The 19,715-nt window shown below is 57.6% G+C and overlaps 2 protein-coding genes across 2 annotated transcripts; one reads left to right on the plus strand and one right to left on the minus strand.

Moving 5' to 3' along the window:
* Positions 1 to 5,169: 5,169 nt before the first annotated feature.
* Positions 5,170 to 16,230, plus strand: MGAT4B (alpha-1,3-mannosyl-glycoprotein 4-beta-N-acetylglucosaminyltransferase B). The gene is made up of 15 exons (XM_075542107.1): positions 5,170 to 5,581; positions 11,365 to 11,550; positions 11,635 to 11,775; positions 11,883 to 12,016; positions 12,753 to 12,799; positions 13,083 to 13,196; positions 13,418 to 13,493; positions 13,677 to 13,791; positions 14,129 to 14,259; positions 14,419 to 14,526; positions 14,662 to 14,855; positions 15,211 to 15,289; positions 15,382 to 15,469; positions 15,559 to 15,671; positions 15,761 to 16,230. Exons 1-15 carry the CDS (start codon positions 5,485 to 5,487, stop codon positions 15,782 to 15,784), a joined length of 1,647 nt encoding a protein of 548 aa, XP_075398222.1. The 5' UTR covers positions 5,170 to 5,484; the 3' UTR covers positions 15,785 to 16,230.
* A 582-nt stretch (positions 16,231 to 16,812) lies between these two features.
* LTC4S (leukotriene C4 synthase) lies at positions 16,813 to 18,821 on the minus strand. Its single transcript, XM_075542755.1, has 5 exons — positions 18,767 to 18,821; positions 17,501 to 17,600; positions 17,327 to 17,397; positions 17,156 to 17,237; positions 16,813 to 16,951 (listed from the first exon to the last, which is right to left on the minus strand). The coding sequence occupies exons 1-5, from the start codon at positions 18,819 to 18,821 to the stop codon at positions 16,813 to 16,815; spliced, it is 447 nt and encodes a 148-aa protein (XP_075398870.1).
* Between the last annotated feature and the right edge of the window lie 894 nt (positions 18,822 to 19,715).

Raw genomic sequence — 19,715 nt, forward strand, 5'->3', positions numbered from 1 at the left:
TTAAGTAGCAGAAGTCCCCATGGGTGTAATTGCTCTGTGAAAAGTGTCCCCCCCAACTGCAGGAGCCCTATGTATTCAGCGGTGACAGCGCTCCGGGGCTCATCGAGAGGTCGGTGGTTTGAACTCGCCAATCTCTGCACAAGAGAAACATGCAGCAGTCTGCTTCCTTAAGGGTCGGCAGCTTGGAAACCTCAGAGGACTCTTCTGTAGGGCCACTAGGCACCCAAATCAACCGGACACCGCAGTTTGTTTTTCTGTTACCGATGTTTGTTTTTGCAACAACTGGACTGCAATATGAAAATACCTGTAATTTATGTGGGAACAGCAGTCACAGATACGGCTAAAACTTTTTTCCCCCTCATAACAGTTCGCAAACCTCCTGGACTCTGGGTCACTGGAAAGGTGTGGTAGTTACATAATTTCATGTCAACTTGTACATAAAAGTGTAGGGGGGAAAAAAAGTGTAGGGGTACCCAGATCCTGGATGCTTCCTCCCCCCAACTACCATGATCCAAATTCTACCTTTCAAGTCTGGATAGAGCAGAGGTTGTAAATGGGTGCATATAGGAGCTGGAGGCACAGGGAATCCAGGGTGGATGATACCTTCAGGACCAGGGGTATGAGGGGCGATACTGAGAGAGTAGAGGGTGAGTGGTTTGGAAAGGGGGAACTGATTACAAGGATCTGCATGTAACCTCCTCCCTGGGAGACGGACAACAGAGAAGGGGGTGAAGGGAGACGCCGGATAGGGCAAGATATGACAAAATAATAATCTATAAATTATCAAGGGCTCACGAGGGAGGGGGAGCGGGGAGGGAGAGGGGGGGAAAGAGGACCTGATGCAAAGGGCTTAAATGGAGAGCAAATGCTTTGAAAATGATTAGGGCAAAGAATGTACAGATGTGCTTTATACGATTGATGTATGTATATGTATGGATTGTGATAAGAGTGTATGAGCCCCTAATAAAATGTTTTTTTAAAAAAGTGTAGAGGTATTGTTTAGCCTGTTAATCAGGTCACCACCTGATGGTGACTCTGTGGGTGGGCGGCATGGCCTTCTCATGCAGAGCGTCCTGAGAGCCTCCGTGCCTCTCTCTGCCTTCACCTTCCTGATGGCTGACCCTGATGGTCGCCAGAGGCCTGCCACAGCCCTGGAGATGCATCTTCCGCCATTGGATCCACTTATGGGCTTGAGTTGGGACTGGGCTGGGGTGTTTTATGGATGCATGATTACTTCTTCCTTATAAAGCTCTTTCTTACACATATGAGAGGATACCAGAAAAACAAACTGGAAAATAATCTCTGCTAGGCAGAGCTTTGGTAGTACACATTTTCCCTGCTAGGCAAGCATCCAGCAACTCAGCAACTCGCTTTGAGTTAGCGCACCCAGTGGCATTGCCTGGGAAGGTTCTCCCTGGTCACAGTGAATTTTTTCATGAAAGCAGTTCACTCATACCTTGTTTTTTGTGATGGCCGATTTAAGAGAACAGCGTGTGGCTGTGAAATTTTGTTTCCTGTTGGGGCAAAATGCCACAAAAACTGATGTGATGTTAAACACAGCTTACAAGGGCAGCACTGTGGGAAATACTCAAGTATATGAGTGGTTTTCTTTCAAAAAAAGTGAAATGTTGATTGATGATAAACCTTATTGTGAAAGTGTTGACTCATAGTACATTTGGAGTTCGTTCCACCAGGTCAGACTGCTGATCAAGCTTTCTACTTAGAGGTTCTGAAAAGATAGTGTAATAGTGTGTGACCAAAAAGGCCTGATTTGTGGCAGATGGGGCACTGAATTTGCCACCACGACAATGCACCTGCTCACATAACCATCTTAGTGCTCCTCCAGTTTTTGGCACAAAGAGCATGCCTCTCTTAACCCACGCACCTTACTCACCTGACCTCGTTCCGTGTTACTTCTTTTTGTTTCTGAGACTGAAGAGGGGCGTGAAAAGACAGCAGCTTGACGATATAAGAGATGTGAAGAAAAATATCAGACATCCAAACAGGTAAGTTTGAAAAATGTTTCCAGGGATGGAATCACAGATTTGACAAATGTATTACATGTTGTGTTAGACAGGGTTCTCTAGAGGAACAAAATCAGGACCCTTATGAGTATATATACATATACATGATAGATTTATACAGCATGAAGAAATATATCAGCTAATTAGTCAGACAGCAGTACAGTCAGAGGGCTCAATTAAACTCACTTTCTTGGAACAATTAATATACTGGAAGTCCTTCAACTCATGGGTCCAAGGTCAAGGAAGCAGATGACTGAGTCTTCCCCAGGGCAATGCAGGCAGAGTCTGCCCACAGGCAGCAAACAGCAGGGCAGGTCACCAACAGTCAGCAGCTCAGGAGCTTGGTGAAGCAGACCCGGATGAAATATCAAACTCAAGCAATGCAAGATGACAGGATCCACCAGCCTCAAGCTCAAGCTATGTACACACCAGCAGCATAGCTCACAAGTTGAGGTAGAGAACTAGCTAAAGCAGCCACAACCTAGTGATCACCAGAGAGCATGAGAGTGAGGGCCTTTTGTCTCTTTGCCCTCCAATCAAACTGCGACCTGATTAATTCCACATGTTCCTATTGGCCAGGTTGGCACAATAAACCTACCTATCACAAGTGTAATGGAGAGTACTTTGAAAGTGATAGGTTGTTTTGTAAATATATATATATTTACAACAGAATTGCTTTTTCAAAGCTATATATATATAGCTTTGAAAAAGCAATTCTGTTTTCTTTTGGGAGCTCTCTCCTTTAAGTGTCACTGAATTTCTTCCCTAGTCAGTCGGTCCTAAAACAAAAGGTGAGGAGGCCTGGTGGAGAAGGAGGGAGCTGGCCAGTCAACCTCACGAAGGCAGAGTGCGCTAAGGACTGGCAGCACAGCTGTTGCAAGTAATCCCAACACCAAAGGGCCTTTTCACTGAGTGGGAAGCATTCAGACTGAAGAAGGAACAGCACACAGCCTGTGGATCAGAGAGAAAGCAAGTTTCTTCTGAGGCAGTTGGCTGCATCATCCCCTTCTGGGTAGGAGCTGGGATCAGTCATGGAGCTGAATCTGTAGGTGAAGGGGTGCCCTAGCCCAGCAGCAGGATGACCTGCAGAGCTCACCTGCCTGGAAATGTCCCAGCGGGAGTTGGGGTTGCCAGCAGGCCCTGATGAATTAATTACTGTGAAGGCAGAGAGCATCGGAAAATAGGAAGGCAGCCAGGCAGCCAATGCCTCGGTGTTCAAAAGGGAGAAAGTCCGGGTGGAGAGGACACAGTGAGGGTCAGGCTGCAGGCTTCCGGGCACCGGGACATCAGGGCATAGGCCCCGGGGCCCTAGACAACAGGCATAGGGTGAATGAATGCATGCAGGAACTGATGTGTGGACAGACAAACACTGGGCCTGCCTTTGCTGCATCTCCCTGCTGTCCATCCTGGGTGACCTCACTCCTCAGGTTTCTGCTCCAAGGCCACACTTTGGTAGGAGCACCCTTTCTTTTGGGGTGTCCCTTTTCTGTCTCCATGTACAAGCCTGGCAGGACACCCAGGCATGGTGCTGACCCCTTCTCAGCCAAGTGTGTGACCCTGACAGGCTTGAAGACTCCTCCTAGCACGGGGGTGCGGGTAGGTGCAGGAGGCAGTGGAGAAGCCCTGGTGGAAGAGTAGGTTGGCAGGAAATGGGGATATGAAAGACCACCCTCCACCCACTCCCCGGGTTCCTAGGGCTGCCTAGTCTTCCAGTGAGAACCTCAGGCAGATGGGAGTCTGCTCTGTGGTCCTTTCCAGCCCACTCATCTTCCACACTCTGCATCACTCTCGACCTCACACATCCCCATGTCACCACCACTGTCCCCTTGCCTCCATCCCAACCCTGGGCTGTCCTATCTAGGGCAGAGGCCCATACTCTTTACTCAGTCTCCTGGGAAGACATCTGTCCCCCCTCCTGGGCCTCTGTCACAAACTACAGTGTGTGTGCAATATTCATCAACAAACCATGGCCCTGAACTCTGTAGATTCACTGGAAAATCGGAACCACTGCTAGTGTCATGCATTCCCTTAAGTCAGCTCACTTTTCAACCTGAAAAACAAAAAAAACAAAGCAAGAGGACAAGAAAGAAGAGCGCGTGTCTGTAGTGATGATTGCAGGACCCCTTTTAATACTCAACCGTTGAATTGTGGGATGTGTGAATTACATGTCAATCAAACTGTTCAAAACAACACAACTTCACATCACAGCCCAAAGGAAAAACAGGACTGCAGCTTTGCAACAACAAACAGCTGCTGTGGAAACAGAACGACAAAAGGCAGATTTCTCCCAAGCTCCAAGGTAGGCAGACTCTTGCTCAAAAAGTTGACTAGCAGGTAGAGGGCGTCTTTTCAAACGCGGCGGCCCAGGTGTCGGCCGAGAACGCGGGAGTCTTTTGCACACTCATTCTCCCTCTTCTAGCAGTGCCAGTGCCTTCCCTGGAAGCCCTGCCAGTCAGCTCTGGGAAGCAGAAAGGGGTCCCCAAATGCCAGGCTCGAGCCTGAGGTGGTCAACCCCCGATTTGTCTGCAGCCTGGTTCCACAGAGGTCTTAGCACCCTGCGATAAAGCCCCAGAGGCCTCGGGCCCTTCCCCGACGCCCTGGCTGCTGCCTGGCTCCGGGCCACGCTGCGCCCGACCGACCGAGGCGGCGAGCCATGCCAGGCTGGTCCCCGTGCTCCTGGGAACGGCCCGCTGCCCCTGTTTCACCCGTCGGGAGCGCTCGCCCAAGCCCGGTCACTCCTTTACAGGCCTCGCCCTGGGGCCCCGGCGCCCAGGCAGTTGGGCCCCCAGGGGCGGGCAGCTCCAGCGCCCTGTCCCTTCCCAGCTCTTGGACCCCTCGGGCCCGGAGCTATTTGACGGAGCGATTGCTGAGCGCGAGCGGAGGTCCCGGCCCGCCGCTTCCAGCGCGCGGCCCGGGCCTCCCCAGCGACCGCTCCAGCCTCGTGCCACCTGAGGCGCAACGCCCGGGAGGCGCGCGCCCTCCTGGGTGCAACGGCCCCGGCCCGGCGGGTGGCTTCCCCGGCTCCCCCGGCTCCGGCAACCTCACCCGCCCCCTCGTGGCGGCAACAGCGGCGGCGGCGGCGGCGGCGGGTGACGCGGCCCCTTTAAATCCGGGCCGCCCCGCCCTTCGCTGCCGACTCCGCGGCGGCCCCGGATCCAGGCCGGGCCGCGGCTCTCGCGTCCAGCCCAGCCCAGCCCAGCCCTGCCCGGCCCTGCCCGGCCCGCCGCCGCCGCCGCCGCCGAGCAGGACAGCCCGCGCCCCGGAGGAGTGGTCGGCGCCGCCGCGGGCCAGGTCCCCATCCCGACCCGACTGCACCCCCGCCCGGCCCCGGGCCCCGAGCCCCAGTCCCTCCCCGCCCCGGGGCCGGGGCCCTCGTCGCCGCCCGGTCCCCGCGCCCCGGCCCCGGTCCCCCGGGCCATGCGGCCTCGGCCCCGCCGGCGCCCGCCGCGCACTCGAGGAGATGAGGCTCCGCAATGGCACCTTCCTGACGCTGCTGCTCTTCTGCCTGTGCGCCTTCCTCTCGCTCTCCTGGTACGCGGCGCTCAGCGGCCAGAAAGGTGGGTCCCCCGCCTCCACCGCCGCGCAGGCCCGGCCCCGCACCTGGGCGCACCTGGGCGCCAGCGCCGAGTGGGGTCCGGGCAGTGGCCGTGGGAGGCAGCGCGACGCCGACGCAGGCGCCCCTTCCCCGCCCGGGCAGCTAGGAGGACGCCCCTCCCATCCTCGCCCCACTTGTTTGCCGCTAGAATAGCGAGTCTTCCTGTCCAGGAGGGCTGGGCCGTTGGGCCGACCTGTTGGGGTGAGGTGGGGGTGGGCATTCAGAACGTGGGCTGGCCTCTATGCATAGTTACGCTGATGTTGCGGTGGTCGCGTGTATCTGACGGTGCTGGGGGACCCTCAAGAGTTCTGAACAAGAGGCTGAGATACAAGGTCACAGAGGTGGCTGTAATCAAGTGGACCCTAGGCGGTCCACCTGGAGAACAGGGCCACTGTTCTGACACAGGTGTACAGAGGCAGCCCTAGGGCCACCTTCCTTGCTCCTGCATCTTGCTCTCTGGGGCAGTTCACTGGACAGGACCTGACAGCTGCCTTAAGGACCCAGGTGCCTGGGTGCTGGAAAGGCTTCACGTGGCCCCTGGCTTAGGGGGAGAATGGAGAGCCTCCTGAACAGCCAGCTCAGACCTTCTGCACTTTTAACTTTGTGTGGGTTGACTGGGCCACCTCCCTGCCTGGAGTTTGGTCAGCTGGCCCTGCTCAGGCTGGCCTTGGCCCTCTCCGCCTGGCCAGTAGCTTGGCGTGAGGCAAGCCGCACACTGGCAGCAGTTTTTTGGTGCTGAAGGGATGAGGAAGCCCTCAGAGGCCCCTGTCCCCTGGCCTGAAGCACAGGAGGCTCTGGGAAAACTGCTTCCTTCCTGCCTCCGGGCCTTCCTGTAGGAGGCTGGGCAGAATCAGAGTGGGGCCAGCTGAACCCGTGTCTCCCTCCTGCTTCTCTGTTCCCAACCCCACACTAGATAAGGCTGGCAGGGAAAGGATGGGAGGAGCTGGAACCATTCTGATCCACCAAGCCCCTACTGCCCACCAGGCTCCTGCCAGCCCAGCCAACTGCAGTTGTACTGTTGGGGGCCTGGGCTGGGGCTGGGTGGGGGGCGGCTCTAGTACTAGGGTCTGGCATTAGGAGGGCATGTTGGGAGCAAGTTCTCTGTGGATCCAACATGAATCCCTGGGGAGGATATGGTTATGCCAGAGACTCAGTGGGTGAGGCATGTCACAGGGGAGGACATTTGGGCCCCATGGGACAGTGGTACTGTCAGGAGACTGCCATGGTGGCGTTGGCACTGAGGTCTAAGTGGGGCCATAGCTGGAGGCTGAGGTACACTGGTCCCATTGTAGATGAGTGATAAACTCATGAAACTTAACTTCAGCCAGACCAGTTCATGTGTGTTTCCTGTAGCAGCCACATGCCCATCTGATGGCAGAAGCTTCACGCAGGGTTCCCCACTAGGGCCCTCTCTGGAAGCCTGGTTCCCCATAGGAAGCCAGCCTCAAGAAGCAGTGGGGTAGGCAGGTTCCAGTGACTCCATCTAAGTCTTGCTGTGCCAAAGTAGGGGACATCCAAGGGGTAGGCTCTGCGAGGATCTGGGGATGTGAGCAAGACCAGCCAGCAGAGTGTGACACTCGGACATAGGGCTCCTCGTCTTTCGGGGAATCCCGGGGAGTTGTGAGGGATGGAGAGACAGTGCCTGTTTCCATGAGGGTCTCAAGAGAAGACTGTGATGAGAATCTCTATGATTCTCCCATCAGACAACTCATTCTGTGTTCAGCCTGGGTGATGCTGGACTGAGCAGGGCTGAGGACAGACTGGACCCTGGCTTCTAGTTTACAGTAGACAAGAGGCTCAGAATAGGACTGGCCCTGGTACCAGGCCTTAGGGGAAGGCAGAGGAGTCATAATCTTCAGGGCAAGGGGACAGAAGTCTCAGGACTTCCTGGAAGCTGAGGGAAGATAAGAGGACACCCCAGGGTCAAGGGGTAGAAAGGAATCTTAAGCCTGGGCAAGGGTTTGGAGCCCAGTTTCACATTCAGCCTTATTCTGAAACAACCCAGATAGCCCTCCAACTCTATCCCTTAGCCACACACCTGATCCCCAGGGAGGTATCAGCAGATCCTCCAGGGGGCTGGCCCTGGGCAGTACCCACACAATCCAGCCCTCCCCAGTGTCCAGGCCAGGCTGCCCATCACCAAAGCTGGATTTTAAGAAGGATGGCTGCTGCCGTTGACTCCTAGAGACTGCCGGGTCTAGAAAGGCGATCTCTCTCTCTCTCTCTCTCTCTCTCTCTCTCTCTCTCTCTCTCTCTCTCTCTCTCTCTCTCTCTCTCTCTCTCTCTCTCTCTCTCTCTCTCTCGCTAGCAGCAAAAATTGGCATCTGCTTGGGCCCTTCTGAACCTATCACCCCAACCTAAGTATTAGGGCGGAAGCTTGGCTCTTAAATCTGTTTCTTCAACCAAGAGGGAACCAGACTGAAAATTGTGGTTCGAGGGCCTCTGGCCCCACAGGTGGTCCTACTTTCAGAGGAGGGAGTGCAAAAGCCAGCAGACCACACTACTACCAATGTGGCCCAGCTCCGTGGTGTGTGTGAGTGTGTGTGTCCCTGAAGGTGGGGATAGTAGCAACAGCAGCAGCATACCTGGCTCAGCCCTTTGTCTCTGCCCATCACTTGAGTTACCTTCTAGCTCACTCACCACCCCAGTCCAGCCTCCAGCCCCATGAGGCCTGTAGGGTGTCAGGGTGGCCTGGCAAGGTGTGTCATAAAGCCCAGCTCATGAGGAGGTGGGCACAGAGCTCATTTCGGGCTTCAACAGGCAAGTATCAAATGGGCCCACTGCTCAGGCCAGGAGTGAGGGTCTGGGAAGACAGGCTGCTGAGAGACACCCATTGGACTCATATCCTCCTTGTACACAGGAAGCTCAAGTCCTGATGGGAGGCTGGGGGAGGCCAGCACTAGAGAGCAGGCTGGGTGCAGGTGGCTGAGCCTCTCTCTGCCTCCTCCCATGTTAGAGTGAACCTGCTCCAGGGGGCTGCCATGGATGTTGCCCTGAGACAAGGGAGAACCCAGGCCTTGGGTAAGTGGCCTGAGGTGCTACTGCAAGCAAGCGGGAGCTATGCACCTCATCCTGGGGCATAACTCTCCTAGGGGCTTGGTGGGCCCACTGGGCACCCTCCCTGTGTGCCCGCATGCGAGTGTGCTCTCACAGCACAGGGCAGATTAATGTTGGAAGTGGCCCTGGCTCCTCTAGGGAGGTCAGCACAGACCCTCACGTCTGTAACCAATCCCCCCTCTCCTGGGGCCCTCTGAAAGTTCTGCAGGCCTCAACCTTTAGCTTAGGCTGGGTGGTATAATGCTTACACGCTGGGCTGCTAACCAAAAGGTCGGCAGTTTGAAACCACCACCTGCTTCGCGAGAGAAAGTCTGGGCTTTCTGCTCCTGTAAGCAGTTACAATCTCAGAAACGCACAGTTCTACCCTGTCCTTTAGGGTCAGTGTGAGTCGGCACGGGCTTGATGGCGGTGAGTTTGGGCAGAACGGGGAAGGGGAAAATAAGAGGGCTGGGCTGGGTGAGGAGCGGGTATGGAATCATGGGAAGATCCACTTGGCTCCCCTACCCCCCAGCCTCTCCTGTAGCTCCAAGTCCCTGGCTGCCTCCAGCCTTCCTCCTCCTTCAGCTTTCCAGCTCTGGCTGTAAATGGGTGTGTGCCAGGTGGTTGGACTTTTACCTGGGTCATGGGTGACCTTTGGTCCACAAGCTTGTGGGAGTGGCGCCCTCCGAAGACCCGCTGGCGGGGAGGGGCTGTGAAGCTACCAGGGAGCAGGGATTGGATGAGCTGTCCTGGTGAAGAAGGGCATCTGGAGGTCTTCCCAGAGTCGGAGACATCGCCACCAGGTTCAGTGGTTCTCACCAGGCCCGGAAGAGAAACGAGACTCGCACTGTAGACCTCAGATACGGAACTGGAGCTGCGGGTAAGAGCCAAGAAAGGGGCAACGGCTAGATTAGAAAAGACCTTGAAAGCAGAGCCCAGCAGAAACTGCTGGCACCCTGCTGGCAGGATGTTGTTTATCTCAGTCTTGCTGGTCGGTTCCTGTAGCTTGGCACCCTGGAGACTCTTCTACACCGCCAGGCAGTCCCCTGGGTGTGGGGGAGGATGCCACCTGCCCCTCCTGTGCAATGTTGATTGTGGCTTGACTGCTCCTGGTCACCCTGCACCCCTGCTGCCCTGGGCCCAGCTGCCACCAGCTGGGACGCAGCCTGAAGTTCTGGCATGGGTCCTCTTGAGGCAGTATGCACACCCTCGAAGGTCTCGGAGAGACGGGCTTGAGAGCCTTCAGAGCTCCTGTTTCCTCTCTGCTGCCCCCTCACGGGTGATCCCGGGCCTCTTTGTTGGTTTCTTTTACTGGGGTCAAAATATATATAACGGCATTTACCACCCTAACATTTTTCACTTGTACAGCTCAATGACATTAATTACACTTCTGTAATGAATTACATTAATTAACAACAGTCGCTCTTCATTTCCAAAATTTTCCATCACCCTTACTAGGGACTCAGTGGCCGCTAGGCAGTGAGCCCTTGTGTTTCTTCGCTCCCCTCCTTCCCGTAACCACAAACAAACACGGGTTCCCCCACACTGGCTGATTCTGGGTCTCCCACAGTATGATGGCATCCTACAGTAGCTGTCTTTTTGTGTCTGGTGTATTTCACTCGGGGTGATGATTCCTGATGGTGTAACGGTTATTCGATGGGTTTCCAACGGCATGGTTGGCAGTTCGCGACCACCTGCCACTGCACAGGAGAAAGAGGAGACGCTCCATTCCCGTGAAGAGTTGCGGTAACGCTTGGAAACCCACACAGGCAGTTCCACCCTGTCTTCTTAGGGTTGCTCTGAGTCAGAACAGACTCGATGGCAGCGAGTTTGGTTTGGGGTTAGTGTTTTCCGGGTCCATCCGTGTAGCTTGAATCAACATGATCTCTCTTTATGGCTGAGGAGTATTCCATTGTGTGCGCAGACTGCGTACTCATTCTTCTGTGGGTGGACACTTCTGAGTGTGTCCTGGAGCTTTGTTTGTTTCATCTGAGAAATGGGACTGTAGCCACAGGATAGGCTCCCAGGGCCGCTGAGAGCGGGCCGGCATGACATTCCAGAGCACCTCCCTAGTACCTGGTGAGCCACAGTGAGGATGAGCCCGCTGGGTGCATGCTGTCACCAATCCTGTGCCAGGTTCCCTCCCAATGGAGGGTGGGAGGAGTGGTCCAGGGAGGGGGGAGGGCTGCCTGTGACCTTGCCAATGATGGAGCAGGGAGCAAAATACAAGTGCAGAGAGAAAAAGGCGACGTCTAGGGGAGCTGAGGGGACCCTTGAGGAAGGGCCAGGTCCTTCGGCCTGGTTGGTGTCTGGGTTGCCCCATCCCCTGCAAGGAGCAAGCACTAGGAGAAACAGACTTGGGAACCAACGGATAAATCCGATTCAGTCCAGAGCCCTTCTGCCCATTCCTGCCCCACAGGAACCTGCCTCTCAGTCAGCTCTGGGTCCTCCCACTTCAGATGCTCCTCAAAGGAGAAAATGACCGGGTGGGGCCACTAGAGGCGACTCCTTCCTTTGGTGGGGGGGACTGTTCTTCCCCAAGCATGAGTGTCCTGAGTGCTCTTGTGACTTGAGGGCGACGCTTCTGTAACTGGATAGCTTCCTGGAGCAAAGCCCCAGACCAGCAGAGATGGGCTCGCCCACTGGCAGGCTCAGAGGGCTTAGGGCAGCTCTAGGCCACCTAGGTGAAGCCATTCCCCCTGCCCGCAGGCGACGTTGTGGACGTGTACCAGCGGGAGTTCCTGGCGCTCCGGGATCGCTTGCACGCCGCTGAGCAGGAAAGCCTCAAGCGCTCCAAGGAGCTCAACCTGGTGCTGGACGACATCAAGAGGGCCGTGTCAGAAAGGCAGGCGCTGCGTGATGGAGACAGCAATCGCACCTGGGGTCGCCTAACAGGTGAGCACCTGGGCAGGACACGCCAGGAGAGTAAGCTGGTGGGAAGCCGCGCATCTCTGATGGGTCCGGTCTCCACCCACCCAGAGGAGACGCGACTCAAACCGTGGAACGCATCGCACAAGCACGTGCTACACCTGCCCACGGTCTTCCATCACCTGCCACACCTGCTGGCCAAGGAGAGCAGCCTGCAGCCGGCGGTGCGTGTGGGCCAGGGCCGCACCGGAGGTAGGGGCGGGGCCCGGGTGGGCGCGAGGTGGGTGGTGCAGCAACCCGCCCCCAGTCCCCCACCCCCCCTCACGCCGTGCCCAGCGTGGTCCCTGCCGCCCCTGCAGTGTCCGTGGTGATGGGCATCCCGAGTGTTCGGCGTGAGGTGCACTCGTACCTGACAGACACTCTGCACTCGCTTATCTCGGAGCTGAGCCCACAGGAGAAGGAGGACTCGGTCATCGTGGTGCTGATCGCCGAGGCAAGTGGGCTGGGCGCTCAGAGAGACAGACTCTCAGGGCCACCTAACACAAAAGAACTCAAGCCAGCACAGCATTGTGGGTGTAAAAGCTATCTGAAATATGTTACAAATCAAGATAACAAAAAAAAAAAACCCTGAAAGTGGACTTTGGGGCCAGGGCGTGGTGCCCCAACAGACTGGACTGGAAAATGCTCCTAAGGGCCAGCAAACGATCCCTGAACTAACTACAAGCTTTTCTCTTGTGAAAAAAAAAAAAAAAAAAACCCCAACTCACTGCCATAGAGTCGATGCCACCTCGCTCAAAGCGATCCTGTAAGACAGGGTAGAACTGCCCCTTTGCTAACTGAAACGTTAGCTCGATTTGGCAGTAGAAAGCCCCTTCTTTCTCTCGAGGAGTGGCTACTGTTTTATTCTGTTGACCTTAGGCTTAGTGACCCAACGCCTAACCCACTACGCCACCAGCCCCCGCCCCCAAGAAATCAAGGTGAAATAGGAACATTCTAGCGCTCACCCTCTCATGGAAGTACAGTTACCTTGACCTCCTGCCCCACTGCTCAGTGTTCTCTAAGGGATTTTTCTGAGGCACCTGTCGTGCCCAGAGACCCAGGCCCAGCCCTCCTTTGCAGGCCCTCAGGGACCCCCCACTACACGTGTGGGCCTGTGCCCCAGTCCAGCCCTTTCTCCCCAGACTATTTTGGGGTGGAGGCTCTGCTTAGAGTGCTTGGTCTCTCCACAGACTGACCCACAGTACACTTCGGCAGTGACAGAGAACATCAAGGCCTTGTGAGTAGTGGCAGGCTGACAGAACTGGTGGAAGGGGTGACCCTGGGCCTGGGAGGCGGTTTCTGTTTCCTGAAATGAGTGTGTGTGTGTGTGTGCACATGTGTGTAGGTGGCCCGTCCCCTCCTCCGAGCCCCAGTGCCTCCGTAAGCTGGGGAGGGGCAGGAGGAGGGGAGCACCGTGGTGGCACTTGGACAAAGGCGAAGATCTAGCTAGCTCAGTTTTTCCTCTTGGTCCCTTGTGCATGGGCCTACACACCCACTGGGCCTTCCTGTCTGTTCCCCAGGTTCCCCACGGAGATCCATTCCGGGCTCCTGGAGGTCATCTCCCCCTCCCCCCACTTCTACCCTGACTTCTCCCGCCTCCGAGAATCCTTTGGGGACCCCAAGGAGAGAGTCAGGTATGACTGTGGCCCCACCTACATGGGATGAGAATCCGGCCTACCAACCCAAGTCCAGGACCCTTCCCCACAGTGCCCCCGTTTTTCCAGCACCTGCATGATGGGGCCAGGTCCCTTCCTACTCGGAGGCCTCCCTGCAGCCCTTGCTAGCCCAGGTGATGGTAGTCCCCCTGGAGGTGGGGGAATCCTGTATATCTGAGGCCCCTGCCCCCTGTCCACAGGTGGAGGACCAAACAGAACCTCGATTACTGCTTCCTCATGATGTATGCGCAGTCCAAAGGCATCTACTACGTGCAGGTCAGCGTTGAAACGCTTCTCCACCGGAGGGTGGTGTGGGTCAAGGACCCATGGGGGCTTTACTGCCCCCTTGCTCCTTGAACTTTGGTTGGACCTTGATGCTGAGCCCTGCCCTGCCATGTCCATCCTGAGTCCAAGCCAGGGCTCAGCAGTAAGCCTGGAATCACCCTCCTGCCTGTGCAGCTGGAGGATGACATTGTAGCCAAGCCCAACTACCTGAGCACCATGAAGAACTTCGCCCTCCAGCAGCCCTCAGAGGACTGGATGATCCTGGAGTTTTCCCAGCTCGGCTTCATTGGTGTGCCCCGCCCCTGCCCACAGCCCTCCAGCCAGCCCACCTCTCTGCCTGCCCTCTCTGTTTACCCTGCTCCTCGCTCCCATAAGCATGCTGTGTCAGGTTTGCCAGTCTCTGCCCAGATTCCAACCCTGCCTGGAATGCCCACCCCAGCCCCATCTGTTCCTGCCCACCCCATCCCCCAGCTACATCAGGATGGCTGGCTCATCTCCATCTGTCTTCTGCGCTCACACCTGCCTGTAGCTTCTTGGGGTTTGCCCCGGGATCCACCCCCCAGCCCCCTGTGTATTAAGAGTGGGGCAGCTTCTGCCCATTCAGCCCCTCCCACCCCCACCCCCAGGCAAGATGTTCAAGTCACTAGACCTGAGCCTGATTGTGGAGTTCATCCTCATGTTCTACCGGGACAAACCCATTGACTGGCTCCTGGACCACATTCTGTGGGTGAAGGTCTGCAACCCTGAGAAGGATGCAGTGAGTCTGGGCCGCGTAGCGGCAGGCGGGCAGGGGACATATAGGCTCTGCGCAGGTCCCTGTCCACATGTGTGACCCTGCTGCAGGAGGCTCCTGGCTGGCCCCCAGGTGAGACCCAGCCTTGACCAGCTAACCTTAGGTGTCACCCTTCCTCTGCAGAAGCACTGTGACCGGCAGAAGGCCAATCTTAGGATCCGCTTCAAGCCATCGCTCTTCCAGCATGTGGGTACTCACTCATCGCTGGCCGGCAAGATCCAAAAACTCAAGGTATGCCGAGCCACATGCTCGCTGGGTCCTCCAGGCTGAGTTCAGGTCGAGTGCTCGAGGCTAGGGCAGGTGCGGGGCAGCAGGGCAGACTCGGGACTGCAGTCCCTAGCACCTGTTCTCTCTCCGTGGCTGCAGGACAAGGACTTCGGGAAGCAGTCCCTTCGGAAAGAGCACGTCAACCCGCCAGCCGAGGTGAGCACGAGCCTCAAGACATACCAGCACTTCACCCTGGAGAAGGCCTACCTGCGTGAGGATTTCTTCTGGGCCTTCACCCCCACCGCAGGGGACTTCATCCGCTTCCGCTTCTTCCAGCCACTTCGCCTTGAGCGGTCAGTGCCAGCATCCATGCTGGGGGAGGGGTCCGGGTAGCCCCTAGCCCTCAGGGAGCAGGCCTCACCTCAACTATCTGTACCCCTTCATGGCCTGCAGCCAGTGACTGAACCTCACCGTGCCTCAATTTCCTTCCCCGAAAAGTGGGGCTCCTCCGTAAGGGTAGCTGCCTTGTAAGGGCCCGGGCAGCAGTGCCCGAAAGAACTCAGTAATGACGCCCATCGCCAGGATTCCCAATGAGTACTGCCTTGGTGGCCGTTCCCCGATCTCCCCCTCCCTGTGGCCCAGGCCTGCCCCTTTTCTTTGGTGGGGGAGGGGCTGCCATGCAGCAGCTCACAGGCCTGTCTGCTGCAGGTTCTTCTTCCGCAGCGGGAACATCGAGCACCCGGAGGACAAGCTCTTTAACACCTCGGTGGAGGTGCTGCCCTTTGATGTGAGTGTGCGAGGGCTGGGGAGGGGGGTTTGACTGAGGCCTGGCCCTTCCCTAGCCATGGTGGTGGTCCAACCTCTCTCTTGTGTCTCCAGAATCCCCAGTCAGACAAGGAGGCCCTGCAGGAGGGCCGCTCAGCCACTCTCCGGTACCCTAGGAGCCCTGATGGCTACCTCCAGATCAGTGAGTGTGGGGGTGGGCGTAGGGGGGACACTGAGCAGGTGGACTTCCTGGGGGCTCTGGGACCACCTTTCAACACTGCCCTCCCGTAGGCTCCTTCCACAAGGGTGTGGCTGAGGGCGAGGTGGACCCTGCCTTTGGTCCCCTGGAAGCACTGCGTCTCTCCATCCAGACAGACTCACCCGTGTGGGTCATTCTGAGTGAGGTAAGGCGGGCAGGGGTAGGGGGAGGGTATGGTAGCTGGACCAGGCCAATTGCTCCCAGCCCTGCTGACCCTGAGTCTCACTCTTTCAGATCTTCCTGAAAAAGGCCGACTAAGTCAAGGGTTCTGAGGATGTGTGTGGCAGTACCTGAAGTCCACAGGCCCTCGATGTCTCTGATGCTGCCAGGGGAGGACCTAGCGAGGCCACCCCAGCCAGAAGGGTTCTGCCTGGTGCAGGGCCTGGGCGGTACTGGAGTCTGCTGCAGGCCCGAGGCCTCAGGAGCTGGTGCTGCCCGTTGCCCCACTGGGCCGCAGAGGAGGCAGGCGGCCCCCCACTGTGCCTGAGGGCTGGCCCAGCCGCCCAGAACGTTCTCACTGGCCAGCTCAAGCCAGGCCCTTTGAGAAGAGCTTTTATCTGGGCGTTCATGTCTCCGGAGCGAACACTGGAATGCATATACTACTTTATGTGCTGTGTTTTTTATTCTTGGATACATTTGATTTTTTCACGTAAGTCCACATATACTTCTATAAGAGCGTGACTTGTAATAAAGGGTTAACGAAGTCTGTGCCTCCAAAGTGAATGCTCCCGGTCCTGGATCTGTGCCTGAGCTAAAGCTGAATGGGGTGTAGAGTAGACCCTGGGCCAGAATATTCCACCGTGCCACCTCCGATTCTGCCCATGCACCCCTACCACATATTCCCCCCCGCCCCTCGTGGGAGAGTCAGAGCTGCCGGGGAAACCAGCTGCCCCAGGTCCTCTCTCCCAGCATCCAGCCTCCTCGGGGCTCTGGTAGTGGCCTCCAGGCCCAGGCGGGGTGGTGGGGGGAGTTGGGCGAGGGGGAAGGAAAGGGGAGCAGAAGGGGAAGGCAACAGAGTCCTTGGTGGGGAAAGTCTCCCACAGGATTGCTGCGAGGAGGACATCCCCGGGGGACGGTGGGAGAGGGCAAGATTCGGGCTCTTGTTCTTCCGAAGCCCCGCTAGCGGCCTCCCAGATACCCTCAGGCAGGTCCGACCCAGAGAAAACGGCGGGGATTCGGTCACGAGAATTTTAATTTGGGGGCTGGAGCGTGAGCATCGCCACCCCATCCGCTCCCCCGCCCATCCTCCGGGCTCCGGCTCCTCGGATCCCGCGGCGTCCTGGGGCTCAGGCGCCCTGCAGCAGCGTCCGCAGCCGCCGCAGGAGCACCGCGCGCAGCGCGGGGAGGAAGTGGCCGAGCAGGCCGAGCGCCGCCAGCGCCACGAGCAGCCAGAGCGCGCGCGCGCTCATGTAGAGCGGGGCCAGCCTGTGGGCGGGGCTCAGTGGGGCGGGGGCGGGGCAGGCGGCGGGCCGCCCACCGCCCACGCGCTAGTCCCAGGACAGGGCCCTCTCTAGGACTGGTCTCCGCCAACCCTGTGGCCACGCCTCTTCCCCTCCCCCTACCCCCCCTGCTGTCAAGCCACCTTCCCCTACCTGCTTCCCATCCCGGGATGCCTTCCCTGGCTCTCACCTGAGGTGCGCGGAGCGCGCATAGCTGTGGAAGTAGCGGAGGCGTGCGAACAGGTAGACCAGGCCGCACACGGCCGCCGCCTCTGGGAGAGGTAGGGGCGGGAGGCGTAAGCACGATTGCTGCACCCCCCCGCACCCGCCTCCAGTGCCTGCACCCTGCCTGCGCCCAGACCTTGGTGGAAAAAGACTCCGGCCACCCAGAGCGTGGCGAGGAACAGCGGGAAGTACTCGCTGCAGTTCACCCTACAGGAGCAGGGGGGGGGCGGGGGTTGCCATGAGAACGACGCCAGGCTGGGGCTCTGCCCGGGGACCGCCGGGGCCTCGCCCTTCCCGTCCCACGGCTCACTGGGCTCGAAAGACACGCTCGAACTCGGGTGGGCCGGTGGTGAGCGGCGGTGACACGCGGAAGGTACGGCGCGCCCGGATCACCTGCAGGGAGAAGTAGGCTGGGGAGGAGGGAGTGGGAGTCAGGTCGGATGTTCTGCATTCTCCAGCCTGGCCCTCCCCTTTCCTCCTTACTCCACAGTTGACTGGGCACCGGGCCCTGCTCTGCTCTGTACTGAGGTGGTGAGGCAGACACAGGGACACCTGGCCCATAGGGAAGGGCCCCTCTGCTCTCGATTCATTTGACTTGCAAAACACAGGCAAATGTACAGCTCAACTTTTGGGACTTGGACCTTACCTTTGGGGTCTCAGAACAGGAAGGGCCTGAGGACGGCTGGCAGCAGCATCCCTTGAGGTGCAGGGCAGTACATACCCTGTGACTCGTGGTTCTGGTTCCCCGGATGGAACTCAGCAAGAGGCACCTCTTAACCAGGGTCAGTCAAGCCTGAGCCTCTGGACTTGCAAACTGCCTTGGGCTCCTATCTCAGTTTCGTCGTTCACCTGCCCTGGACCCACCTCATGCCCCTCTCCCAATACTTGGTGTTTCCAGTTTCTTCCTGAAGGTTTGAAGGCCTTAGTATCTTAGGTGCCAGGCCCTCTGCAGACATGCAGTCCTGTGCATTTGTCGCGGTTCTCTAGGGATGGCCGTGCAATTCTTTCCTCTGCAGGGAAGGACTTGGCTACTACCATCCCACTTCTGTACTGACCACCAGATCACCATGACCCTGATCACCCTCCCCTGTGCCTGAGTCCCACGATCTTTGCTGCCCTACTCGGTCCTGGGACTGCCTGCCCTCCTCCAGGGTTCCTCATTGCTGCCCAGGGCTGCCATTCCCCAACCTCAAGCCAAGTACCTGCCTGCCTCCCTCAACTGGACCTTTTTGTAGTCTGCTGCAGGGTCCCTCTGAGCCAGCACCCCCCACCTGCTCAGCCTCCGTCCTCTGCCCAAGGTTTTCACACAGACGCCCTGCAGACTTCACCCTGTAGACACCCCTCAGGGCTTTCTCCCTCTCCACCCCAGGGAAAGTGCAAGCCCTTCAGCAGGCACTCAGGCCCTGGAGCGCGACATCCTCCTTGGGCCATAGCATCCTGAACCTGGCCTAGAGGCTTCCACCTCTGCCTCTCACCTGGCTTGGGTCCCACCAGCACCTACCCAGGGCTTGAAGAACAAGAAGGTAGTCTGCAGAGGCCCGAGGCCCACCCACCCCTCAGACCAGAGCCAGCCCACCTTGCAACAGGACTCCCAGGAGGGTGACAGTAGCCAGAAGAGCCACCTCGTCCATGGTGCTGGCAGCTCTGCTGGGGCTGAGCTGGTGTGCGAGAGAGCTACTGCAGATCTCTATCAGCCCGGGCTGCACTGCTCAGCAGCTGGATCTGAAAGAGTGGCCTCTGAGTTCTCCCCGCCCTTCTCAGGGCGCTGGGGAAGGCGTGACAATGGCCAGACAGCTGAAGTCCTGGCCAGCCTGAGGGCGGAAACCAGGGCTCTAGTGAGCCAGGGCAGGGAAAAGCAGCTGGCTGGAGACAGCCTGGCCACTTCCTCATGGCCCTTCCTGCCACCTCCATGCCCAAGGCTGCCCACCCAGACCCACTCTCACCTTGGGATGTGTCCAGCTATCTTGGAAACATTGTCCCAGTGTCCCCCATACTTAGCACCCTCAGCATGTCCCTGCTGATGCTTCATCCCAAACCAAACTCAGTGCCATGAAGTCAATCCTGACTCCTATTGACCCTCACTCGGGGTTCAGAGACTAATCCAGGAGAGAGCAGACACCCCCATCTTTCTCCAGGTAGACCTGAACCACCCACCTTGTGATTAGTAGCCAATCACTTACCCACCTGTGCCACGGGGGTTCACTGAAAGTCTTAGGCTACATTGTTTAGAGAAACACAACCAATGACACTCATATATGTATAAGAAGAGCCTTCATATCAAGAAGACATCCCAGCCCAGTCTGACTCAAGTCCTTTGGTGTGATGCTAGCTGGACCCCTCTTCAGTGTAGTTGTAGCCTTTAGAGACAGAAAGATGGAGCAAGAAACAGGGAAATCACAGGCCAGTGGGTGAAGAGGCGTGTGGATCCAAGGTCAGTTGGAATATGGCACATGGGTGCCAACAGCTCAGAAGTTGGCTCTCTGGGGCCGCAGCCAATGGGGCCGCCCCTGGAAGCACAGTCCCAG

The sequence above is a fragment of the Tenrec ecaudatus genome, chromosome 2 (genome assembly GCF_050624435.1).
Source record: "Tenrec ecaudatus isolate mTenEca1 chromosome 2, mTenEca1.hap1, whole genome shotgun sequence".
Classification (NCBI taxonomy): domain Eukaryota; kingdom Metazoa; phylum Chordata; class Mammalia; order Afrosoricida; family Tenrecidae; genus Tenrec; species Tenrec ecaudatus.